Raw genomic sequence first — 27,053 nt, 5'->3', positions numbered from 1 at the left:
GTGAAGACAACAACCAAATCTGATTATTCAAACAGGCGGGCCAGCTTCCCAGGAATGATGGCAGCTAGGCTCTGGGGAACAGCTAGTTGATGGTGACGAAGGAGTATTCCTATCTGTGCGCACGAAACAGCGATTAGATCTGTATTAGAAGGTTAGAGATAGTGTGAATATTTGGGGAAAATAAGCTATATTATTGGAGCCAGTGAAAGATTATACCAGAGAAGGAGATGGTAGCAGGATCTGAAAGACTGAAGCCAACGGGCATCTTCCTGAAAGCTGTTGGTAGCCATGAAGGAGGTGCGGCAGAGGAGGGTTGTGTGTGTCTCCCTGGACCTAGCAGGAGACTCTAAGTTCTTTAAGGGCAGCTTGGAAGCAAGAGGGTAAGCATCTGTGGGGGATCCCAAGTGGACCAGCCCTGAGGGAAGTTAGTGGCCAATGACCGCTGATACCTGAGATAGTCTCCTACTTATTGCCCTGAGAAATGGGAGACAGTGAAGGGTGAATCTTATTGTTGGCATGTGAGGGTGAGCCGTCTTTGTCAGCGGAGATGTTCCACGGTAGCTAGATGTGAGGATCTGAGATTTAAAGGACATTGTTGGGAAGAGATGAAGGGCTGAGAATCATCCAACTTTATTGAGGTCTTAAGCTTCAGTATGGATGAAACCACTCTGGGGAGGAGCTGCAGGTGATGGGAGGGCAGAAGAGTGCAAAGAACATTCCTGTCAAAGAGAAAGAAAAGGGAGGGGGGCCATTGTGAGCTCTGGTAGGATCTCAGCGGAGGACTGGCCAGCATTGCTGACTGCCAGTATAGGAAGGGTCAGACAGGAAAGACAGAGCAGTTGTTCCCACCAGGATGCAGTGGGGCCATGCAGCCAACACTTGCAGGTTAGGCTGTTGTCACAGATGAATCTGTCCTGCACAGCCTGTGGAAGGACAGAACCCTGGGTTGCTCCATCTTTAAAGGTCTGCTGAAAAACAGCCCAGAAAGCAAACCAGGCAGGAAGAAGTAAAGAAATGGAAGCTCCAGGAGCTACCTGGCACTCCAGGCAGGGCCGAGGATAACGTGGGAGGGAATGACCAGAAATTGCGCCCTGAACTTTCCATTGTGTTTGGTACTTGGGAGGTCACCTGCGACAGCCAAAGGAAGCAGTTACGACGCAGAATGCCGCAGTACTTTTTCACCGTTTTGAGAGATCAGAGGAAAACTTGAGATCCATTAGCAATCTCCATTTCTTAGAGGAAACAGCAGTGATTACTGTTTGCTGTGCTGAGGGGTGGGGGTGCAGACAGTGGGGTGTGTCTTGGACAGCTGCTGCTGATTTAGTTGAGGGAGGAATTTCCTAACACCCTGCTTGTATTCTGCATGTGTGAGAGTTGTGAATGCATGGCTGTTGCTGCAGCGAGGTGGGTCCAGGAGGGAAAGTGTGTGTAACCAGCCAGCCAGTGTTGTCTTGAGCCTAAACCTTGGCTGTGGATGAGACCCAGGTGAGTTATAGTCATTTTAGGCCTGTCATTCTGTGGTAGGGCTCGAGGGTCCCAGGCAGGTGTTCCCTTCTGAGCCTTTTAATTGCATTCATTATAGAGTGCTTGCAGGTTTATTTCATCTGGGGAAGCAGTGTGGTTATTATAAAGTGCCAGTGGAGGAAGCTTCCTCCATTGTGGCTGAGGTTGTCTGTTGGGTATCCCACTCTGTTGGTTAATTTTACTTATTATTTTCTTCTGGAGACACTAATTCTTCTAGTATTGCTCAAGCCGGGCTTGACTCTTCAAGAGGTTCTCTTTTCCAAGTCTTCCAAATAGCTGTGGCTTACGGGTGCTTGCGCGCACCACAGCCTGGCTTTATTTGGCTCATTTGCAACTCTCTTGACTGCTAAGATGCTGGTGGGCAAATCTGGCGCCTTCTTACCTGCTGCCATATGACCCAGCATAAATGTCAGCTCCCAGTCTGGACAGAGGAACTAACAGGCAAAGGGGGTGTGGGTAATCCTTGGGCTTTGCCCTTTGTGCCATTGTCTTTACCCCTTCCACTGTATTTCTAGAGAGAATTAGAGCATCACGGGTGTTGGTTTTTATACTGTAGGCCTGCTTATTATATTCATGTATGGTGCCAGGAAATAAGGGAAGACCTATAGACTTTTGATATAGCCTATGCTAGATGCATTATAGAAAGGGTTCATCTGCTCAGAAACTGGTAAGCAAGTGGTAGAGAACAGTTTAAGCTGGATGATCACACATCTCTGGTATTTAAAGAATATTCTAAGTCATTGTAAAGGGCGCTGTGATGTCTACATTAGGCGTAGAGAGCCCAGAAAGTCACTGGAGCTCCACATGTCAGGCACTGTGTGTGGTCACAGTGTGGCAGAGGAAGAGTCCTGAGTGGACACCATGTTGTGTGTACTCAGAGATGTGCAAGCCGCCTTGGCAGAGTTGTGCTTGTAGGTTTGAAAGGGTAGACTGAGAAAAGCACTCCCAAGGGCAGTGGCTCAGAAGTCCCCAGTGTCGTCAGACCAGAGAGAACACTGTTTCCGAGGGTGGTGATGGCAGCTAGGATTCTTTCTAGAAATTTAACTTTGGGTTGTGGTCTGTCTTCCTTCACTCGGAGCAGTTGTTTCTGCAGATGTGCCTGAGACCACCTACGTAGAATCCTTGTTAAAATTCCATATTTTCATCTTAGCCAAGTCAGAATTTCTGACGCCAGATACCAAAGTTTGTATTTAAAATTTGTGAATGTTAAATTTAAACTGGGAGTCAGTCACCAGAACCTGGACAGTTCTTGATTGAGTCCAGATGCTAAGTAGGCCAAAAGGATGCTAAAGTTGACCTTTCTGGTCTTCATCTAAATCTGCAGTAGTTTACATATTTACATGGATAGATTAAGCATTCCTAATTTGAAAATCTGAAATTTGAAATACTCCAAAATCTGAAACATTGACTGCCCAAATGAATTTTGGGGCTTTCAACTGCTGTGCTGGCTAATTTTATGTTAACGCGACACAAGCTGGAGTCCTTCGAGGAGAGGGAACCTTGGCTGAACAACTCCTTCCATCAGACTAGCCTGTGGACAAACCTGTAGGACATCTTCTTGATTGGTAGTTGAAGTGGGAGGGCCTAGTTCAGTGTGGGCGGTACCACCCCTGGGCAGGTAGTCCTGAGGACTGTACACAAAACAAAACAAAACACAAAGCATGCTGTGCAAGCCATGAGGATTAAGTCACGAAAGCGGCACTCCATGGCTTCTGCTTTATTTACTACCTCCATGTTCCTACCTTGCCTTCCCTTCAAGATATGAACTGAGATGACTTCCTTCATAAACTAAGACGACACGAGCCCTCCCTTTCCCCAGCTGCTTTTGGTCATAGTGTCTCATTACAGCAGCAGAAACTAACTCATCTGGCAGCTGATGTCCCCAAATGAAAAAATAAATTTCAAAATCTGAAATACTATTGGTTTCAGGCATTTCAGATAAGAGATGGCCAGTTTATGCAGAATATTATTTTTTCCCAGTTCAGAAATCAAATGTCTGTTACAGTGATTTGATTACCGTTCAGCAAAAGCAAGCATTTCACCTTCTCCCCCCCACCTCCTTTCAGCAGGGTTTTGCATGGTGGTACCTGTGAGGATTGTCTTCAGGCCTGGAAGCTGATCCAACCTGCAGTAATACAGCATCTCCAGGGTGTGATTTAGCTGACATTCACTACATGCTTTGTTCTGATTCTTAGTCTTGAATTTTTTGTAAATTACAGAGAAAGCATGAGTTTTACAAAGTGTATTTCATAACATCCATCTAGTGCTGAGAGAGAGAGAGAGTCATGTGATAGATGCTTGAAGAGACAGTGCCAGTGCCAGTTTCAGTGGGTGCGTTCTGTTGTATCTTTTGAGGAAGTTAAACACCCTTATGAATAGCTTTTCATCTGTCAGTTGACAGCTTGCAATTTGAAAGCTTTTTACAGTATTCCTTTGAGTAGTGTAAATATGTTTTCAATTTCTTTTGAGTGGTTTTTTTTTGTACTCCGTTTTCTTCCTTATCTTTTAAGGGTGACTTTAGAAAAAAAAAAGTCAGTTTGTATTGGAGGTAGAGAGCTTTATAAAAAAAAATAAGCCTTGGGGTTGGAGAGAGAGCTCCATGGTTAAGAATGGGCTGCTCTTGCAGAGGACCTGAACTCCATTCTCAGCGCCCTTGTTGGGCAGCTCACAATCACCTGCATGCAACTGCAGCTCCAAGGCATCTGATGCCTCCGAGAAAGAAGAGGTTGCATGAGATCCACACAGATCCCCCCCACCGCTGTCCCCCGCAACAGTATCTTGTGTCTCTGTCCACCATTCCTGGTCTCACCCCAACCCCCTCCAGGACAGCTTTCTTGGCCACTTTGGTCTTACTTCCATCCCAGGCAGTCCAGCCAAGTCTTCGGCAGAGATTTTTGGAGCTGAATCTATCAGGGTAGGAGGAAATCCCTTTGCTGTGCGGTAAAACTGTGCATGGGAGTGAGTCACTGCGAGGCGCCGTGCAAAAGTGCCCTCCTCCTCAGACAGTGTGATCTGAGTCTGACTGTGTCATGGGTTCAAGTGAGGTGGGTTTGTTTTGTTTGTTTGCTTGTTTGAGGCTGTGCCCAGGTCTACAATAGGCTGCCTTTTTGAATTCTTGGGTGACAGTGGCCCCAGAGATTCTGGTATGCCAGGCCTGAGGACCACTAAAGGTGAATGCCCCAACATTTTTAAGAGGTGTCTGTAAGACCCTCATTTATTTCCAGGTGCCCCAGTATTTTTAAGAGGTATCCATGAGACCTACCCCCTCTCCCATTTCATCTCCTTCCCTCCCTCTGTAGGGTCTTACTCTGTAGTTGGAGCTGTTCACCGGGTGTTTAGTCTGTGTCTGAAGACCGAAAACCCCGTGCTGCGATTATAGTACTCAGTGATTATAGTACTGCATCAGGGGCGTGCTTAGGACAAGCCCAGTGAACTAGTTGAGAGTCATTGTTCTGACTGGTCTGTCTGGGATTCATGGCTGCTCTGTGCACATATACAGAGCTGTGTTCACCCTGGCCCCGCACTGTTACCTGCTGTGTGTCTTATCCTAAGGCTGACTCACTCCTTAGGCTGTGACTGAGTCTCAGCTGACTGCACATAGTGGGGTGGCAGGCAAACATGGCTTAGGAGGCCCTGAGACTAGCCAGAGGAGTGGGCACTACAGGGGTGTGGAGAGTGGGCTACTGCAGGGGTGTGGTCAGAGGAGGGAATGTTTTTGTGGTCTAATGATGAAGCTGGGGTAGGGGTGTAGAGTTAGACTTTCTGGATCAAGCTATATATTCATTAGAATTTTTTAGAGAATTTGATATATTAGTATCAATGACTATATTTAGCCATATTAAATCAGAATATTTTCAAAAAGCTGTAATTTTAGATGATAAAAAGTGAAGATTCTGATGAATAAAACTTTCATTTTTGATATTCAGTGATACTTTCTTGAAGTATAAATAACTTAATTAAAATTACTTATGAATGTATATTTAAACATAACTGGTTTCAGAAAGAAGTAGAAGAAATGCCAAGTGGCTGTATTTCTTTCTGTTACTTTGTGTGAAACCTAGTATTTAATATTGTCTTTATGAAACAACCTTGTACCTCCAGACATTTTTAAGCTTACTCTGTGGGAAAGAAAAAGCTGAGCTGTAACAATTATTTTAATAGTTGTTACTGGAATTCTTAGTTGGAACTCTTTGAGGCAGGATACTGTGTATCCTAACTGGCTTTGAATGCACCATGTGGCCAGTGCTAATCTTGGGCTCTGAGTTCTGAGTTTCCTGTCCCAATCTCTCCAGTGCTGAGACTATAGGGGTGTGCCACCACACCTAGCAAGGACTTTTAACACAACTTGTACAAGACTTACTCAAAATAACATTTATGAAGGGTGCTTGTCTGTCTTGTCTTCCTTCCTGAGCCAGGTGTGGCCCAAGCCCGTCTGTCAGCTTTCTTTACACTGCAATGGATGTCCAGAACTGGGGCTGTATGTGCGAGGCTGGCTGCCTCCAGGGTGTCTGGAGTGCTTGGGATAATATGGGAAATGGAAACATTTGAAGCAATTCTGCTTTTAGTTTTCCTCTCTTGTTACCAGAAGAACAGCTGTGGCAGCGAAAGGGAGACTGGGAGACACTCATATTTAGTCTTGTTTGACAATCCCGGATATTTTTAAACAGGATTGAGTCAGGCAGCCCACAGCACAGCATTCAAACTGTCTTAATCAGCCAGCCTGTTTGGCACACAAGGACCTTGTTTTATTCTAGTAGTAAATAATACTAAATGAATCAATATGATGTACTGACTGTCCCCAAAGTCACAGTGCTCAGCGTGTCACCGCAGCCTGTCAGCGTCTCCTACACATGCTTCTTCTCTTCACTGCCGGCTGTTGGAGTCGTGCTTGAATTCTGTCTTTGGCCGAGGCTTAATTTATGGTTTCTGCACAATAAGGACCCATATTCGGTGCCAGCATGGCCCTGTCTCCCTTCCTCCTTCCCCTTGCATCGCCAAGTAGACACATTGCCCACTCTCTGCTCAGAAGTGGCTCATATTGTGGCTTCAGATCGTGGGATATTACCGTTTCACTCTCCAGTGGCCTGGGGTTCTCATCCCAGGAGGCCGCTCTCCGCTGACAGAATTCTCTTGCACCGTTCCTTCTGCTCCCCAGACCTTCCGCTCCCATGTTCCTCTTCTGTCTGTCTCACATAGGTAGGCTCTGAAGTCTGTATGTTCATGCCCTCTGCCCACACTGTGTGGCTGTGTTCTTGATGCCTTCTGAGAAAGGGCCTCCATGTGCTGCTCAGAGTTTTTAATTAAAAAAATCCAAACACCCTGGAGTGACTTTTCCCTGGACCTTGGTACCTTCCTCAAACAAAAGCCCCTTTCTCTCTTTCTAGTTGCCAGGCTTGTTGAAGGCATGGTCTGTTCCTGGTTCTTAGACTTGGAGATGCAGTCTGCATAATTTTTTTGAACACAGATATTATTTCTGTAGGCCACGAAGATACATCTGTAGCTCGGAACCAGAAAAGGTTGGAGAACCAAGCTTAGGTCTAGAATGCCCGTCCAAAGTTTCTTTTCCCTAGGCACTGTCTGCACTGCACTGGAGATGGGTGGCATTGCACCAGGACGGGGGAGGGTGACTGAGGGGACTTGTAGGAGTGAGGGCTTGGTGGGGGTGTGATAATGGTGGGAGCCAGCCATGGCGGAGCCAAGCAGACAGAATGCTATTTCTTCTTCGTGTTACCGATTGCTTTTCTTTCTGTGGCTTTTTGATGTGGACCAAGGAGCAATAGGAAGCAGAGGTGAACAGGAGGTCCACAGGGGAGAGCAGAATGGAGCAGCAGCAACAGCAGCAGCCAGGGACTCCTGCGCCCTGCTGAAGACAACTTGACGCACAGGCTTGGGGACCGGATGACGCTGCAGGTAGAGCTCAGCAAAGCTTTGGAACCCGAGGTTTAGAGCACTGGGGACCAGTGAACTGGTATGGAAGTCAAGACAGTCGGGCTGCTCAGAGTCTGGAAAATGTAGCAGCTCTCTGGATCTGTGAGAAGTGGCAGAAGTACAGTTTGCACTGATGCATGTGGTCTTAGGGAACTGACCTGCCCAAAGCTCAGCTCCACAAGGTGCACAAAGGCTTGAAGCAAGTGAGCTTGCCTTCATCATCGTCTGTCCAGCTTCTGTCTTTGATAAGGACCATGGCACAAGTTGCTCTGTGTGAGCTGCTGTCCCCATTTGGGAAATCTCATATTAGAAACTCTTAGTGCCAACATGACTCCATATGTGAAAAATTCTACCCCTTTCTCCATGTAGCCAGCTTCAGGCAAAACACAGACTGACTGAAAATGCTGCCCAAAGTTACGTTCAGATTGTGTGCTCATGGGATTTATGCTAGCCTTATGAGCAGTGTAGCTGTGGTTTCTATCTATCTATCTATCTATCTATCTATCTATCTATCTATCTATCTATCTATCTATCTATCTATCTATCCATCCATCCATCCATCCATCCATCCATCCATCCATCCATCCATCCATCCGGCATTCAGCATAGGGTGGCCATTTTGGTAAGAGACAGATTGAAGCCTGCCAGTCAGGATATTGTTTGAAATTAAACAACAGTCCTTTCATATTAACTCATTCAGCATCATGATGAGAAAACCTTTCCATATTCTCCCCATTTTTCTTTTTTAGTCCACCAGGGAATACTGGGTTGGCCTCTGCTGTTTTACACTTTCCTCCTTCCTCCTCATTGTTTGGCTCTCGGCCTTTGTGGTTTGGCTTCTCCTCACATTGCTTTTAAAGATAACAGCTTATTCCTCAGAACCAGATTATAGCTACGCCCTTCTTTCCTGTTAATGTTGCTGTGTGAACCATGCTCTGAGTGGTCCTGTTTGCTCTTGACTTCTGGCCATTCCTCAGTTCTTTTCTCTTTTACCTGACGGACCCCCCAGTTTTAAGGATTCTACATTCTTAAAACAGGGCTCGCTCTTGCTTCCTCTGTCTCCCACACTCCTCCCCCGCCCCCCTTTCTGCAGACAGTATTTGTGTTTCTCTGTGTCTGTCCCTCTGCTGCCTGGAATCCTTCAGTGTCTTCTGTGGCTCAAATGTGGCTCTGCAGGTCTTCAGTGGGACCTTTGTGTCTTCCTTGAAGAGGCACTGATCCAAAACTCTGCTTTTCCAGATGCCACTGAGTGATCTTGGGCCATTTATTTGATGCTTCTGTGTCTCTAAATAGGTCTGCTACTATCCATCTCAGTATTTGTTACATAGAATAAGAAGTGCCAGGGAGCAATTTGTTTATTCATTGAAATGTAATGTACCATGAAAGACAAAGTGGGCTGCCCACAGTCTTCCACAAAGGGAAGGGCTCTGAGCTCTGAAGCCAGAACTGACACCTGTGCCCAGGACAGTGCCACATAGCCTGGCTTGACTCCATTCCTTGGCATCCCTAAAATAGTGGTGGATTGGTACCATGAACATCAAGAGAGGGTCTACCTTGATAATTCTGGGACATGGTGATCTATTTATTCCTTATAAGAACACATAAACTAAGCATACACATTGCTTTTGGGCTGGAATGGAATAGAGTCTCTCAGCCTGTGTTAAAAGGGGACGTCCTGAATGGCGGGGGCTGTCTGTTGAAATCACGTCTAAGCGCCCCTATCTGTTGTGAAGGCTCTGTCTGTGTGAGCAGCCTCCAGCAAACAGTGCCACAGTGGGGGGCTGCCTGCTTTCTGGACAGAGCTCAGCACTGATGTGAGTCTCCCTCACAGCCACAGACATTGCTCTGCTGGTAAACTGTGGATTTGGTTATGTTCCTTGCAAGACAGCTAGAACCCATTAGTCAAAAGCAGTTGAGACTCAGGGATGATGATAGCTTGCAGTGGATCTGAATTAAAGGTTGTCTTAGCGTTGTAGGGAAAAGAGGAATAAGAATAACAAAATCTGATACTTACAAAATGCCTGAGAGAGATTTTGGTTTTGTATTCTTGGCTGTAAGTGGACATGGCTAATAGGAACTATAAGAAGTAAGACTAAATCTTTTTTTGCTTTGTTTTGTTTTACTTTCATAGTGTTGAAAACTAGAAGTTTTGGGTGATGTAATTTAATGAATTGATGAAAATCTTAATGCTAAGTATTAGTTTACTAAGAATATAATAATACTAAATGCCTCAAGCTTTATATGTAAATACATGCTTATTCTGGGTCTTGCCCTATGGCAGTTAGAAGGGCGCCTCTTTTCCCACACATCCAGATCCAAAGTAGTACAGGAAGGGACTGTTGTGGTCCGACCAGGCTGGTGAGCCCTTCTCAGACGGAGGAAGGTCTGTATCCAACAGCTGCCTAGATTACCTACACAGTAGTGCTAATCACGTGATAGATTTGTATGTTTTTATCTCTTCTCTCAGTTTTTAAAGGGAGTTTATAGATTGGCTTACATGAGTTGAGTTGGGTAGTGCAGCAATGGCCAGATGCACACTGGAGAGGCTGAGCACCTGGTGCTTGCTCGGCACACAAGGATGGATGCCTCAGCAGTTGTCATCTGGTGATGAAATTCTGGAGAATTCTTGGAAAGCCTCTGGCCTTTGGTTTATGCTCGAAGGCTGAAGAAGCTGGGTTCTGCTGGCAGTGAAGGATGCCAGCAGTAGCAGCAACAGGGTAGATGCTCATAGGCAGGGAGAGAAGGCACACAGGCAAAGGCATCATTGTTTTCCCTCAGATCACCCACTCGGGGGAGGTCTTCCGACATCATGTGACCCCTCTAGGCACTACCCTTAGTGGTCTGGTCAGAGTGTGTCTTTTAGTTTATCTAGACCCAGCGGTGCTGGTAATCAAGAGCAGTCATCAGAAGCTCACCCCTTGTCATCTTGATCCCTCATTGTATCTGCTTATGTCATACTTAATTTCCAAATGAAAAAATAGCGGCCATAATTCTACCTAACATGATATAACTACCCTACACTTAACTAAAAATACTGTTATTAACAAAATAGGACAGAAACTTTCACGGCAATTAGAATTTCATTTCTGTAACTGGTCATTTGGCCTTAACTGGTATTTGTACTACCTTTTCCTAATAACCATTCTGCATTTCCTTCACTCTCGGCAAGCAGCTCAGCATGTCTTGCTTGGTTCATTATCTGGAGGGGTGACTCACACCTTCATTCCTATAAACTATGGGTCATTTGTCATCTTGCCTGTTTTGAGTTGTAGTTTCCCACTGACCTTAATCATAGGATGCCGTGCCACCAAGAGATGCCATAATGTCTGCTCTGGATACACCTTTTTCCACTGTGAAGAAACTGTCCAGTTTCCTCCTGATGGCCTGGATGAATCATCCTGTCCAGCACTCTCACTTTCCAGCCTGTTGATTCAGGGGTATCAGAACTGAAAGTGGCCAGGAAGCAGTCTCAGCTTCCAGTTAAGCTGTGCCTCCCGCAGGAGCATTTCCTCTCTGAGAATCAGAATATTTGGCAAGCAGAGCCTGAGGTCAAGCCAAACTTTTGCTAGTGGGTCACCAAGGATGATGGTACATCCCCATTTCTCCCCCTTCATTCCAGGACCCCAGAACCCTGCCTGGAGGAGAAACAATAGCATGTAGTGGGTACTGATGTAGCCTGCTGGAGAACCCTGCTGTAAGCCTCCAGTCTGTTGCTACCTAATTGGCATTGCTACTGTGTCTTTAAAAGACCTTCCCACCATTTTGTTAAGTCACCGTCTTGCTTCTTTGGCTATGAAGTGAGTTCCTGCTCAGAAGCAATACTGTAGGGGGTACTGTAACTGTGATAAGGCATTGTGTAAGTTAATGGGTGGTCATTTGGGCAGAACTGTGTCCAGGAAGGCAAACCCACACCCAGAAGTATCTGGTATCTTTCCAGTTAGGACCTGTCCCACCAGGCCCCTTGGTTCTTCACCCCGGGATGATGTGCCTTGGGGGCTTAGTATCGTTAAGTAGACATTTACATTGTTAAAGCCTTGTATGGCCTCCATCCCTGTCACTGTAGCCATTTTGTCCATGTGGCTGTTGGGCAGTACAGGAACATCAGGGAAGAGGCTGGCTATTGTCCATAGACTGGGCTGTCCTATCTACTGATCATTGTTTCCTCTGCTGAGGTAATCTATTCAGAATTTACATGTGAAACAAATATCTTCACGTCCCTTGCATAGTTGGGGAGATTTATCCACATAATTCTCTTTTAGCTGTCTCTCACCAATTTTCTAATGCTGTGTCTTTGGAATTTCCCACCACTCAGCTACATGGCCACAGCTCACAAATCTCTATCTATATGTACATTGTTTCTCCTTCTAAGCAAAACATACAGTCATGTGCACTGTGCCAAGATTTGCCTATTATGAAGAATTCCCATCGGAGTTGTCCCAGAAAAGGGTTCCAATGCTGCAGCTGTCCACTTCTGGGTGGTACCTGCATCGGCTTACTGTGGCGGCCATCAAAGGTGCCTAGTACCATCTCTGTCTGCCCCTGATCCCTCGGTCACTGTTGGGACTGCTGGGTCATAGAACCCAACAGCAGGAGAGCCCGTGCAGCAGTGGGGACCCGTTGAGGAGCTGCTTTCTGTTCTGGGCCACACTTAAGTCCCATGGTGTTTGGGCCATTGTAACACAGCAGAGTGAGGGTGTGCTGCCTCCAGAATCCAGGGAGCCCCACTCAGCAGTGGGAAGGGATAGGAGCAACCACTTTTTCTTCCCCTGGAAATGCCACTGAGACGGAAGGCCCTTGAACTTTGGTTGGACTGCAGATACACATTCTTTACCAATAGGTTCAGAGTGGTTGTTCCCTCCTGCTCCCTTGGCCCAGTTAGCATAATGCCATCAACATGGTTAGACTGTTTTGATGCCATGTGGTAAACACAAATGATCAAATCTCCATGAACTGAGTTGTGGCACAGGGCTGGAGAATTCGTATTGCCCTTGAGGTAGAAGAGCAAGAGAATTGTTTCTCCTGGTCCTTAAGAACAGGTATTGAGATAAAAGTATTTGTGAGGTCAATAGCTGCTCAGGCGAGGATAGCGCTGTGGCATCTGCTGCAACAGCTGCCATTGGAGCCACAGCTTGACTGAGTTTGTGATCCTCCTGTCACCTGCCTGAGAACCGCAACCCGTTGAGGAGCTCCCAGAGTCAGTTCCGTAGTGAGCCCCTGTCTAATAGGCTCTGACAGACAGGTCTGGATATTTCCTTTCCCCACTTATAAAAGGGGAGGATGGGGGTGAAAGATGGAAGAAGAGTAGTAAACCTCCCCACTCTTACAGTGGGGCCCTTCCTTATGGGGGCATGGCCTCCCTTCATTCAGGGGGTTCTGCTCTATAAACTAGCTGAAGTCTAGAAATTGGTCAAGGTGCTGTGAATGTCTGTTGCTGATTCAAGACAGCCATTCATTTAGTATACAATTTTCCTGCTTATATAGCTGAGGCAGGAGCTTAGGCCTTCAGTTTGTTTCACTTCTGGGAGTGTCATGGTTGATTACCCAGTGCCAAAGGTCTGCACAAATCAGACCATTATGAACATTGCTTTGCCTACGTCGTCCTTTGTGATGAGTGAGCTCACCTTGCCTCTGGCGGTTCTGTGTGGCCTCTGGTGGTTCAGTACCGCCTCTTGACCCTTGCTGCTCTGGGATTTTGATCCACTGAATTTGAGTTGTCCCGTTGTGCAGCCACGACCGGCACTGTCAGGTCTGGCATACAGAGAGAAGCAATGACGGCTCCTCAGATGTGCTGGCTCCCCTCTCACAGCCTGTCTGTTGCAGTGCTAGTGAAGAGCTTGTCTCCTCTCCCTCCCCTACCCCCATTGTGGAGGGTTAGGTTTTACATAGCAAATCCTATCCAGCCTTCCAATGTCTTCATCTAAACCAAGCCAAGGCATATCAGTCTGCTCCAGCTAATTGACACTAGACCGCCTTCTGATTCACGTTTCAGCCTACCAGCCAAATCAATTGTTGTTGACACCTTTCCAATTATGTCAGCTAAAATATTAAACCCAGGGCCTGTGCTCACTGATCCCATACATTTTTTCCAACCTGGGCCGGTTCACCCCTCCTTAAGGCAGGCTGGTGGTCCCCTGTTGCTGGGAGGTCACCATATTGATGCCAAACTTATTGCGGACATCTGATCAGCATAGCTCATTACAGCCCTTAACTCCTGCACTCATGTGACCCTCCTGTCTCAGCCTCCTGAGTAGTTGGGACTACAGGCATGCGCACTGTGCCTGTCAGGCATGCGCACCTTTAATGTGCTTCCTTAAAGAACATGTTCTCTGAAGACATGTAGGAAAATAGTTCTAACAAGCCGGGGCCACCCTGAATGAGGTAACAGCGTCTGGATTTTCTCTGTGATTGTATTCAGTCCTGAACGTGAAGATGCTAACAGTGCTGCTGACCTTTCTTTGCTCCTCTAGATATTCCCGAAATTCCAGAAAGCATCTCCTTCTGTAAAGCCCTGCAGGTAGCTGACTTCAGTGGAAACCCCCTCACCAGGTAACCTTCCTACTTCACGTACCTAGTTACAGTGCTTAGTTACAGTGCTCGGGGTAGCATGTCTGACAGCCTGGCGAAGGAATATAACCTGGGTGGGGGGCACTGACCCCGCCAAATAGGATTGACTTTTAGTGGGTTGATATATGCAATGGAAGAGGGCACACTGGTATTGATGGAATTGTTAGAACGGAGGACAAGGAGTTCATGACGACTGTTAAAGCAGAAATTAAAGAACACGTTTCTGAGTAGCATGAAGTAGCTTAAAAACATTCTCAGTTGGGTCGACAAGATGGCTCAGCAGGTAAAGGCACTTGGCAGCAAACCTGATGATGAGAATCAGTTCCTGAAACTCACATAGTAGAAGAGAGCTAGCTCCTGTGGGTTGTCCTGCTGTCCTCTGGCCTCACATACACACCATGTCACAGGTATCTGCACTGTGGTGTGTGCGTGCACGCACGTGTGTGTCACTAAATAAATGTGAAAAATAAAATAAAAATCAGTTCCCAATTCATCTCCTGACTTGTAGGATTAGACTGAGGCCAGAGAGTTTCCCCTGTGTTTACCCAGGAAGTCGATTCCCTTTATTGACCTTGGGGCTGCACAGTTACTAGGCACGTGATCTTCTACTGAGTTATACACCCAGCCAGAGAAGTCTTACTTTCTACACTGCAGTAATGAAACATTTATAACATCAACGTTCTGTTCAAAAACACATACTCACACACACAACCCCCTCCCCCCCCCCAAAGACAGGGTTTCTCTGTATAAGAGTTCTGACTGTTGTGAAACTGGCTTTTGTGACAATGCTGACTACAAACTCACAGAGATCTGTCTGCCACTGGCTTCCAAGTTCTGGGACTAAAGGTGTCTGTCACCACCGAGCTACAGAAACCTTCCTGACACCATTATTTCCTTACTCTTGCAGTAGCTGTGGGGTTTCCTTAGGGTTCTCATTCTGAGTGTGGCCCCTTGCCCCATTTTACTACTTCCTGCCTGTGTGTGGCTGGGGGCCACTGTCCTGACTTTCCTTGGGGCCTGCCTGAGTTGGGAGTCCACTGCCTCCTGCCTCCAGGTGCCTGTGTTGCCAGGATAAATGAATTGGTACCCATACAGCAATGCAGAGACGACTCTTGGGTGTGTGTTCTAAAGGTTTCTCTGGGCCAGTGAGTCCATTTGTAGGATTTTTCAAGACTCTGCACATAGCTGTTCCCTTTGAAATTGAGCTGGATTTATCTTACTCATTTTAAAATTGAGACTCCCTGAGTATGGAACAATTCCCTATTTAATTTTGTTTCACCCATATCTCATTTCCAAGAATTAGATGTTTTTATGGTGTTTCTGGTTTCTCTGTTTTGGATTTCAGTGACTGATATTCTTATCAATTATGACTGAAAAAAATAACAATCTCTTATGCTACATAAATCTAATACCTTTTTTAACTCATTACTGTCCTCAAGCTGTGTCCTGTGTCCTAGTAACCTTCACACAGTGATTTCTTCTCAGAACCTCTCTTGTTTTGTGCTCCCCCAGTGCTTCGAGGGCCTCCTCCGCTGCCGTGTGCTTCAACAGCCTCTACCCTGATTGTCCTCGGCTGCCCTGTCAGTCTCTGAGTACTCATGAAACACTTCGGTTCCTTTCCCAGCACCCCCCTCCCGCCTGACAGTTCTCATCTTTCCCCTTCCTTCAACCTGGGGAGAGCACCCTGCTTTCTCCCTGATGCCCCTCTGGTCTTCCACAGCACCCTCTCTGCACTGTGTTTCCATAGCACTTGACATTTGCACGTAAGCTGTCCCTCTAATAAAGGCTCCCCCGCAGACACGAGGAAGTGACTTGCATTTCTCTGTTATTATCGAGTCTCCAGCCCAGCTGTAGTTCTCGAAGGATGTGCTCAGGGAGCGGAGCTTTAAGGCAGCTTATATGGCTTGGCAAGCTGGGATGCTTTGGCTGCTGCAACCGAGACCTCGCCACTCAGTCACCTAAATCGCCTCTGCTTTTCTCTTTTCTCCTCCCAGTGTCTGTTAACATTGTCTCCGCGATCATCCGAAGGCGCTCTCAGCTAGAGCACACTCCGGTTCTGTGAGGCTTTCACTCCTGCTTTTATCCTGGCCTCCTCTGTGACAGGATCCTTAGAGAAAAGGATCATTTCAGTTTGGCAGGTGTCCTGACGTTAAGAATTAAGATGTTATCTGTGAGCTTGAAGGGGACTCAGAAATTGCTTAGCTTGGCACACTTAGTGTATGGCTGGGGAGGGAGCCTCAGCTAGATGAGCAGACTTCTAGACCCTGCAGCCACTGCGAAGAGTGCTAGAGCCTTCTCACCCGGTTTCTGCCCCTCGCCCTGCTGCATGCACTCGTCCGTGCCACCCTTACCTAAGCCAGCAGCTGGCAGAAGGGCAGACCAGCGAGCTAAAGCATTTCACTAGCTTTAGGAACATTTTTGGTATTTTTAAGATTATAAAGGAATATATGTGCCTGACAAAACTCCAGTCAGGCCAAGTAAGTTTTGTCTTTTGAATAATAAGTAACAATCTTCAGCAAGTAGTTCCCAATAACGTAATAAAACATTCCTGTTGATGCCCTGTTCTTAGGTACCTGGATTTTGAGTTTTGAATTATGAAATTAACTTATATTACATGTCAAACATTAATACAGGATTTCTTTTTTTTAAAAAAAATATAAACATACCTAGCAAAAGAAAAGACAAGTATAGTGATGTATTTATATTATATATATATATATATGATGAAGTATAGTCATGATTTTCCTCTAAATACGGATAACTAGGAATATTGAAACTAGAATTTCTCTCTCTCTCTCTCATTTTGTTTTTTGAGACAGGGTTTCTCTATAGCTTTGGAGCCTGCTTTGAAACTAGCTCTTGAAGACCAGGCTGGCCTTCAACTCACAGAGATCCGCCTGCCTCTGCCTCCATTCTTTGTAAATTTTAAAATCCTTACCATTTTGTGGAGTTTGAGACATTAAAGTGCTTTTTTTTTTTGGATTTTCAAGACAGGGTTTCTCTGTAGTTTTTGTGCCTGTCCTGGAACTAACTCTTGTAGACCAGGCTGGCCTTGAACTCACAAGAATCTGCCTGGCTCTGCCTCCCCAGTGCTGAGATTGAAGGCGTGAGCCACCACTGCCCGGCTGTTAAAGTGCTTTTATATGGACCACGTAGTGAAAGATAAAATTATCTTAAATGAGTGACATCTTGAATTAAAAAGAAGTTAAGACAGCAAAGCAGTTGGCCGCAGCCCATCAGTGTAGAGTAATCCTTTGCTCTGGGCATTCTGAGCGACAAGGGGGAGACTATTGAGCAGCTGTCCTGAGGCTTAAAACCCTCATGGGCTAGCTAAATTCTTTCTGCAATTTCTTCTAATCAGGGCAGTGTTTTCATTCTCAACAGGATTTCGTTTTGTTTTGTTCCTTAGGATTTTCTTCTTTTTTGTTTGCGGTGTGGTCAGTGAGACTGTGGTCAGTATAGCCTTGGCTAGCCTGGAACTCACAAAGACCTACTTACCTCTGCCTGTGAGCCCTGGGATTAAAGGTGTGTGCTGTCACACCTGGCCAGATCCTTGGAGGTTGGGCTCCAGCAGCAGCAGCAGCATCTTTCTTTCTCCTAGAACGCCCAGCACGCCTTAGCACCTTCTCTTTAGTAGGCCGTGTGCATCTGGGCATCCCTCTCTCGGTACCGGCAGGGCCTGTGCTTCCTTCTGTAGATAGGGCCGTCTGCTTTTGCTTATAGGTGTAATATATATAGGAAGCCAAGGCGAGTATTCCATAATAAAAGGTGATGCAGGAGGCTATTGCAGCCGCCAACTGCGTGGAATAAGTCTGTATTTACACTCGGCGTGCACTGCATTACTCTTGAAAATTAACGTTGTTGTTGTTGTTGCTGTTGTTGTAGGTTGCCAGAGAGCTTTCCCGAGCTACAGAACCTAACGTGTCTTTCTGTAAATGACATCTCACTGCAGTCTCTGCCAGAGAATATCGGGAAGTAAGTTTTTACAGACGTCTGTGAGTGCTGGGGATGAGAGGGAGCTTGTCAGCCCCACCCTCTGCCTTTACAACTGTGGAACACAGCACCATTCGCCCTCCTTCAGTATCTCCGTCAGGAAAGATGAAAGTCAGCCTTTCGTTTGTGTGTGCTCCTCTGTGTGAGGAGGCCAGAGGACAGTGGAGGTTAGGTGTCCTCCCTCGCTGTCACTCTCTAGTCTATTCCTTTGGGACAGGGTTTCTCAGGGAGCCCGGAGCTGAGCTGGTGCCCAGCAATCCCCAGTGGTTTCCATCTCCGCCTCTGTCAGCACTGGGGTTTCAGGCATACACTTGGCCACGCCCAGCTTTTTACATTCTGGGATTCAGATTCTCATTCTTGTTGAGCATGTGTGTCTACACTTACCCACTGAGCCATTTCTCCAGTGCCCAGCTGTCCCTAGATTTTAATGATTATAAACTGTACTGCTGGTTTTTATTTGTAAGAAATCTAGTTTGTTTGAAGTTTTGTTTTTAAAGTATGTGTGTGTATATGTATATGCCATGTGCTTGTGAGTGTTCATAGAGGCAAAAGAGGGCATCAGGCTCCCTGGAACTGCTTGATATGGATGCCGGGAATTGAATTCTGGACTCCATTTGCTTGGAATTTAGGCCAACACTGGACAAGTGATACCTCATGAAACTAAGAAGTTCCTGTACAGCAAAGGAAACAATCAGATGAATGAAAACGAAGCTCACAGAGCGCGAGAGAAACTTTGCCAGCTATACAGCTGATAGATCAATATCCAGAATATACAAAGAACTCCAAAAGCAAAGAGTCAAGAAAATGACCCAGTTAAACAATGGACTATGTCTCTGAACAGAGCGTTCCTAAGAGAAGAAATAATAGCTAAGAAATACCTTGTTCAAACTCCTTTAATAAAAAGCAGTCAGAGAGGTGGGGTGGGGGAAAAGTGAAGGTAGTGGGAACTGGGATTGGTATGTAAAATGCAAAAAGATAATGTCTTTTCTTTTTAAAAAAAAAATAAAATTCAAAAAAGAAAAAAAAGCCAGTCAGGGAAGATGGCAGTTTTATCAACAGAACCTTAACAGAGACCTTTCCATACTTAGAAACTGGTGTGGTGACCTAGCAAATGCCCTGCCTTTGCAGGGCGGCCTTCTTATCTTATAACTGGAAGCCAATGCAGTGTCTAGCCTGTTGTTTTTCACCAAATGTGAAGCAAAATGTTTGGAATGATTAAGTATTGCCTGTGTTGTATTGCATAAAGGTAATTAAGTATCATCAGCTTAGTGCTCTCCAAAGAGAAGGGTGGTGGTGTAGCAGCATACATTGTAGGGTTTCTTATTTTTAATAAAAAAAATTAAAGCTGAGCATGGTGGCACACACCTTTAGTCCCAGAGGCAGAGGAACTTTATGAGCTTCAGGCCTGCTTGGTCCACATAGTGAGTCTCAGGACATCCAGGACTACAAAGTAAGACCTGTCTTAATTGTGTGTGTGTGTGTGTTATATAATCATATGCATGTGCAAATATATAACCATATATACACATATATGTATAATTTTCTTTCATCTCCTATAAAATTTTACGTATATTTTTAATATGAGCAATATATTGGTATATAATGCATTATATTTAAAATAATAAATGCTAGGACTATAAAGGTCTACTGTAGGTGTGTGGAGAGCACCATTTTATTAGATGATTGTTAGGGTGTTATCTAAGCTCTGCACCAGCGCTTCACAAACTTTGCTTTTCTGAGCTTTCAGTGGGTTCTGTTGAAGTCTTCCCAGATCGCTCTGGGAAGTGAGAACCAGTGCTTGGGTAATCTCTGCGGATCTTTGTGTTCGTCAGCTCTGCTTTTGGAAAGTTGGCCACACACATGTTTCTAGTTAAACTTGGGGCCTGCAGTTTCAGACCTTTGTTAGCATGCATACCTACATGCATGCAGTGTGCAGATTTTACTGTGCTGCAGATCCGTGTATAAACCAAGCAGAAAACTCCAAAGCCTTTCATACAGATGAACATTTAAGTCTGTCCGGTACCCTCTCTTTCCAAACCGGCTGAAGTCTATTCTTCATGTAAAGGTTAAAAGCCTTTTTCTTTGCCACACCTTCCATAATGGCGGACCGAGGTGACGTAGATCCCTGACCTGCCACTTACTCCCCTTACTGTAATCGCTTCAGTTCAGTGTCTATGCAGAAAAGACTAGGTGTGGGTGTTCAACTGTGAGTCTATAATCAGTGCATGTACCTGCGTCACGACTCCAGCTACATTAGGCATCATGGGTAGCACTCTTCTTTCCCTGCTGGGTGGACACCCACAACGGAACACACTCCTCAACACAACGAGACCTCGTAGGTCCTGGACGAGGAATCCTGGGAATCTCCGCGAGAACTGTGTTAGCCTGTCCCTATGCAATGCCCTGCACTCAGCTGCTGTAAAAAGTGGTTCTGAAGAAGAAACTATGGAAAGCACAGCTTCTTTTGCCGTAAAACTTTGTAATGAAGAATAATAAGTATTGTCTATTAATACTTCTTAATTTTTCTGATATAAGGAGTTATGAGGGAGAAAGGCGGTTATTTTTAGGGAAAGATATCTACCAGAAGAATGGGAAGCTTGTCTCGTTTTGGTAACAGTTCTGACATTTCTCACATTTACTTCTCTGCCTTTGTTGCCAGGAAGCTTAAAGCTGCTTCCGACGTGCAGTGAAAGGCAGCAGGGAACGGACTTGTGTGCAGCGAGGGAAGTCGGGAGCAGGGTGAGGTGTTGCTGGCAGCTGCAGCGAGGCAGGTGCTCCCCAAGTGCTTGTGCCGCCCCTGCAGCACCCTTGCTCCCCAGGCGGGCACCGGCCACCCTGCGTGCAGTCAGCATCTTCTGCGCTGTGCGTGGTCGAGTTAGCTGGGGAATTTGAGTCTTCCCCTGCAGATACGGCTGTCTTTAAATTGCACGGTTCTCACAGTTGGCACATTTTGTTTCTTCCTTCTTCCCAGGGTCTTGGTGTCTTAGGTCCCAAGTCTTTCTGTGCATCTGCACTTTGCCCCTGCTAGGATGGTTTTCAGAAAGGTACACGGTAGCAAGTGTCTTTGCATAGTTAGAGGAGTTGAAACCTTGCCTCCTGCTGATGGGAAAGTACAACAGTACAGCGCTACTGCAGCAGTGCGGGCAGTTTCTCTCCCGGGCTGAACTTAGCTCCCACAGAGCCCAGCTGATCTAGCCGTATTAAAGACATGTCCATTCAAAAATCTGCTGGTGAGTTCATAGCAGCGTTCTTCATAATACCTCAAAGTAGAAACCATTCAGACCTGGATCCATGAGAGAATGGTCAGCAAATGTACATCAGTCAATAAACGGCTATAAAAGAAATGAAGTACCGCTACATGCTGCAACATGAATGAACCCTGAAAAGATGTTTAGTTAAAAAAAAAATTAGAAAAAGCCAGACACCCAGAGGTCACATGCCATTTGATTCTGTTTATGCAGAGTAACAAGTACGGTCAAGTCTCTAAGAAAAGAAGCTAGTAGTTGCTAGAGGCTGAAGGGTAGAACAAGTTTGAAGAATATGGATAGAATTTTAATGAATTCTTCTAGTTATATGTACTCAGAATTAAAAACATGTTCATACAAGAATGACTTTAATTCTTTTGGAAAGGATAAACATTTTCTGGAACTAGTAATAATATTTGTATAGCTTGTGAATAAAATGTGCTAAAAACATAGAATTGTACACTCCGGAAAGAGAATTTAATAACTGATGGATTGCTCTGAGGTCACTAATCCAATTACTTGCCCCTGGCGAGCAAGTAGTTACCTGTGTCCAGTCGTTACAGTTCTCAGGTGATGCAGAGTGGGGATGAAGGTCGGAGGAGACTGAGACCCCAGGGAACTAGCAGGGCCTGCTAAGGACTTGGGAAGCCTGTGGCCCAGAATTGGGCAGGATGCTCTTTGTCTTGACCTTGTGTAACTTTTCCATGAAACGGTCATGTTCTTGAAATGTTGTAAAAAAGAAGTCAGCGTAAGCGTGTTCCCTGCTCCTTTAATTAAAATTTCTCCGCGAAATGAAGCATGCCTAGAATAGCAGAATTGTCTGTGATGAGCTAGTGTAGTTCCCAGCACAGCCGTCGGTCACTGAAGAGCTCTTATCAGTAAACATGTAATTATGATAATTTGGTGGTAGAAATAGAATGAGTTGGCAGGCCTTAGTTAGGTTCCCTGGCAGACTGAGCTAGAACATGTGGATCTGGTTTTGTCTGTGCTGTCCTTGCAGCCAGTGACCTTGATTTCAGTGAACTTGAACTAAGCAGGCCTTGAGGCCTTGACTGGCAAAGCCTAGTGCTAGGCTGCTTAGCTGTGGTGTGACGGAAGAGAAAAACCTGTGAGAAAACTGTTACCACATTAAACATTCCTTTTTGAAGCCTGAAAATTGCTGTAAAATGTTGTTTCAAAATCAAAAATATACATAATTTTTAAGTTAGTGGTCTGGAGGCATAGGTTGTTGGTAGAGTACTTTCAACAGCAAAAGTATATATTTTTTCACTCAACTGTAAATGCTTGTAGATTTTTTTTATGATTTTGCAGTATATTGTTATTTGTTTGGCATAAGTATCTTTTATTCTGTTTTCTAGATGATTTGGTAATGAAAATGAGGGGGAGAACCAAAATGGTTTTAAAAGAGTATTATTTAAAACAGTTATAAAAATGTGAATTTCTCAAAATAGTCACTCATTCAGTCACTTGAAATAGAATCCTAAAACTGCAGTAGGCCTTCATTCTGACTTAGAGTAACTTCTGCCTTGCTGTTCCGAACTGTCTGAAACAGGAGCGATCGCAGGAGGCAAGGCTTCCTGTGCCTACAGCAGGCTCGTTAGCTTCCCGTCCTGCCACTGCTTGAAGGCAGGCGCAGTGCTAGTGGCAGGTGCTAGTGGTGGGAGGCAATTGTGCCCTGGAGGACAGTGAGGCCATCCCAGCATGTAACTTGCCAGTACTGAAAGTTGAAAGGTGAGCTGGTTGTTAATAGAGAATGATTTTAAAAGTTAAGGTCTGTGTAGGTAGTGAGCTACTGTTTTAAAAATGAAGTCCATACAAAGTAAGAAAGGAGACAAAGTCTAGTGAGGAAAACAGTGCAGTGTGGTGGGCGTCCGGTAGATGCCAGTTTTCTACTTCAAATTATATGGCAGAGCTGGAAGGTGGCTCATTGGCTGAGAGGACTTATTTCTTTTGCAGAGTTCCCAGGTTCAATTCTTAGCACCCACTTGGTGGTTCACAAGCATCTTTAACTCCAGTTCCAAGGAATCTGGTGCCCTCTTCTAATCTCGATGGGCATCAGGCATGCACGTAATACACATTACAGACATACAGGCCAATCGCACATAACATGAATAAATCTTTGAGAAGAAGGAAAGACTGAGAGCTGACGACAAGACTCAGTGGTAATGCTGCTACTCTCCTGGGGCCCAGCCCTGCCCGGAACCCCAGCTCCAGGAGCTCTGTTGCCGCCCCTGCCTCCGCAGCCTGTGCACACACACGGAGCATAAATTCAGGCAGGCACAGACATAGGCTGGAATCATACCTCTTGTCCTTGATAAAGGAAAATTCTGTTAAAATGTCTTTTGATAAGTAATTGTGAGGGTGTATTAGAAGGGAACAAGCATGGAAGGAGAACTTTTTGCTGAGCATGCGGACTTTAAAAGATACATACCTTCTAATACATACATATATGCATGCGTATGCATTGCCAGTTCACAGGGGTCATTGACCAGCTGCAGAGTGAGAAGCAGCATGGAAGAGCAGTTGCAGTCCAGGCTCCCAGTGAATCCTGGCCCTTTGCTCCCAGTTGTGTGAAACCTTCAGCTTCTTTCCCTGTCCCTTAACTTTTCTTCATACGGTTCGTTCTTGGAAAGCAGTTATAATGTACATCATATAGTAAATTGAGACTATCATTAGTATTAGTAAGACTATTAAAAACTAATATATATGTTAAGGGTATGCTTTTTCCCCCCAAGACAAAGTTTCTGTGTGTAGCTCTGGCTGCCCTGGAACTTACTCCGTAGATCAAACTGGCTCCACCTGCCTCTGCCTCCCGAGTGCTGGGATTAAAGTCATGTATGTATCACCAGCAAAACATCTAATTTTTATCATGTTTATAAAAGTCTTAAAAATGTTTGGTGGTTTTGGTTGATAACAGTGTCCCTTAACTGAAGTGATGGACAGATGCTTGTTGAATCCTCTCTCCCAGCCTCCTGATTCAGCACATGGACTCTGAGCTATGTAGGATTTGCCTAGAATCCCTGTCCTGGCCAGCAGCACCTCTCAGCACAGTTTTTTCTTTTCTTTTCTTTTTGGGTTTTCTAGACAGGGTTTCACCGTGTTACCCTGACTGTCCTGGAACTCTCTCTGTAGACCAGGCTGACCTTGAACTCGTGTATCTGCCGGTCTCTGCCTCGCGAGTTCTGGAACTAAAGGTGTACACCTCTTCTCTGGGCTCCTCAGTAGCGCGTTCTTCTGTGGGTTGTGTTAGGCATGAGATGCTGTTCACTGTGAGTGGGAGATGCTCCTCAGTGGGAACAGATGTCATGTTAGTGCTGTGTCCTGGGAGACGAGGGGAGAGACTGTCTTCTTGGCGTCAGTGTCCGATGGCCTTGATGGGCTGTGTCCACTCTTACCCACAGCAGTCTGGAGAAGCGTGTGCTGCAGTGGGTTGGTAGGTCCTGTACTTTGGTCTAGCCCATTCCAGAGCGAGCTGCTAATGAGAAGCAAACCCATGGTGGTTTCAAATTAGTCTGCTGTCCTCTGATTAAGAATGACTTGTCCAGATTCAGGAGTCTCTGGGCAAAGTCTTTTCTATGTTTTCTGCCCCTTGTTTAAAGAGTCACAAATTGCAGTGTATGTAAGATACGAAATGGCCATGCCAGCGGCTCCCCTACCTGGGGTCTATCCTCTCGAGATTTCAGTGGTAGGAAATGATTACTGTGATCTTTCTGTGGACAGTGACCAAATTTGTGTTCTTCTAATGTACCCAAATGTGCTAAGGGACAAGTGATGTCTCAAGTTTTGAAATAACTAGCCTGGTTAATTTGAAAGGAAAATATATTAAGTGCTAATTACTATAACAGACACAGTATTTAGAAGACATTGAGAGCTAGTAATAAAATATCTTAACCAAACAGACCAGGATTTAAGCCTTTCAGACAAAGAGTGCCTTTCATCCTGAGGTTGCCTAGTCTGATTATAATGTCCAAATCTTTATTTTTTAATTGTTGGGAGCCATATTTGTATATAAGTTAATGGTAAGTGTAAGGCTACATGCCTATCACTTGGGGTTTTGTTTTTAATGGCTCTTGGGGAGAATATTATCACCCCAAGTGGAGTCACTTCATTTAAACTATAGTTTGTGTGTGTGTGCACGCATTTATGCATATTTTAAGTAAACATAAATAATTTCCCCCATGGCCTTTTCATAGTATTTTTATTGATTATTTGTAAATTTCACATCATGAATCCTGCGCACTTTCATTCCAGTCTTACCAGTTCTGCCCCCCCTCCTTTGGACTTCCTGTTATACCCCCTCCCTCGCCAATAAAAGAAGAAAAAGAGAACAAGTTCAGTGTGTGTTGCCCATGTACTCACTGGTGGGCAGCCCCTTAAGGAGAACCGAGTCCTTCCTCACCTACTTCTCTGCCAGAAGCCATCAATGTGGAGGGCTACTCTTCAGCATTCTTATCACAGTCTTTAAGAGTTCTGTTTGGTGGCTTTCTGTCTAGGCTGTTATTTTTTAGGGGGCTGAAGAAGGGTAGCGATTCTCACAGAAGCCTTTTATGTCCCTCTTTCTCAACTGAGTCTGCAGTCATCAATGCCATGGCAAAAACAACTTCCCTGCTCTTGGCAGCCATCAACAGCATGGACCATGAACATTCACATGGTCTTCAGCATCACTGTGTGCCATGGACCTCAGCATAGTATCCAGTGGCAGTGCACACCACAGACATTAACATAGCCCTCTACCGCAGTAGGACCATGGGCTCAGACATGCCCTCCATGGCAGCTTGGACCCAGATATCACCATGGCTTTAGGTGGCAGCCCAGGCCACTCACATCTCTGTGTCCCCCAGTGGTAGCACAGCATAGACATCAACATTGCTTCAGGCTGCAGCACAGACCACGGACATTGACATGGCCCTTGGAGGTAATCTGGGCCATGGACATCATATACCCAGACATGGCCCTTGGAGGTAATCTGGGCCGTGGACATCAGCATATACCCAGACATGGCCCTTGGATTTAATCTGGGCCGTGGACATCATATACCCAGACATGGCCCTTGGCAGCAGCACAGACAAGACATCATCATGGCCTTAGGTTGCCATGCAGGCCACTCACATCAGTATAGCCTGCAGTGGAAGCACAGCCCACAGACATCTGAATGGCGCAGACAGTGGCCCAGACCTAGGGCATCTGAATGGCCGGCCTTCACTGGGCCAGGGACGTCAACATGGTTTCCAGCTGTTGTAGGACCATGGGCATCCAGATGGATATTGGGTTTCAACAGGCCTGAGGCAGCGTACCATGGATACCAAAGGGTCCTTCAGGCGTAGTGTGGACCATAAAGGTCTTTTGAGGGTATCCAATCCAGGAAATGATCTGTTTTTCCATCTTGGACACCGTGTTGTTGCTCAGAACCAAGGAGATGCTGTAGTCTGGCAGTGTGTGTGTGTGTGTGTGTGTGTGTGTGTGTGTGTGTGTGTGTGTGTGTGTGTTGGAGGCTGTGACTGAGTCAGAGTGCAGGGTGCAGGGTCCGTGAGTGATTATTTAGTGCAAGGATTTTGATTTTCTTAAATCATTATTGTTTGACATCTTTGTTTGCTTTTGAGGGAAACTCTTCAGTTTTCAAATTTTTATTTTTGTGTGTATGGGTTTATATGTGTGTACTATGTGTATACAGTGCCCATGAATGCCAGAGAGAACAGATCCCCTGGAACTGGAATTACAGACTGTTGTGAACCACCGTGTGGGTGCTGAGAACTGAACCCAGGACCTCTGGAAGAGAAGCCAGTGCTCTGTACTTCTGAG

General features: G+C 45.6%; 1 protein-coding gene across 1 annotated transcript in view; it reads left to right on the top strand.

Annotated features, from left to right (window-relative positions):
• Lrrc1 (leucine rich repeat containing 1) overlaps window positions 1–27,053 on the top strand; it is a 113,885-nt gene that overhangs the window by 59,274 nt on the left and 27,558 nt on the right. The window contains exons 3-4 of the mRNA XM_048423470.3: window positions 13,920–13,998; window positions 17,902–17,991. Coding sequence (XP_048279427.3) covers window positions 13,920–13,998; window positions 17,902–17,991 — 169 coding nt within the window. The remainder of the gene's footprint in view (window positions 1–13,919; window positions 13,999–17,901; window positions 17,992–27,053) is intronic.

Source organism: Myodes glareolus, chromosome 4, assembly GCF_982192425.1.
Source record: "Myodes glareolus chromosome 4, mMyoGla1.1, whole genome shotgun sequence".
Lineage (NCBI taxonomy): Eukaryota > Metazoa > Chordata > Mammalia > Rodentia > Cricetidae > Myodes > Myodes glareolus.
Note: the sequence above shows the minus strand (reverse complement) of the source record. Positions and strands in the feature narration are given on the sequence as shown.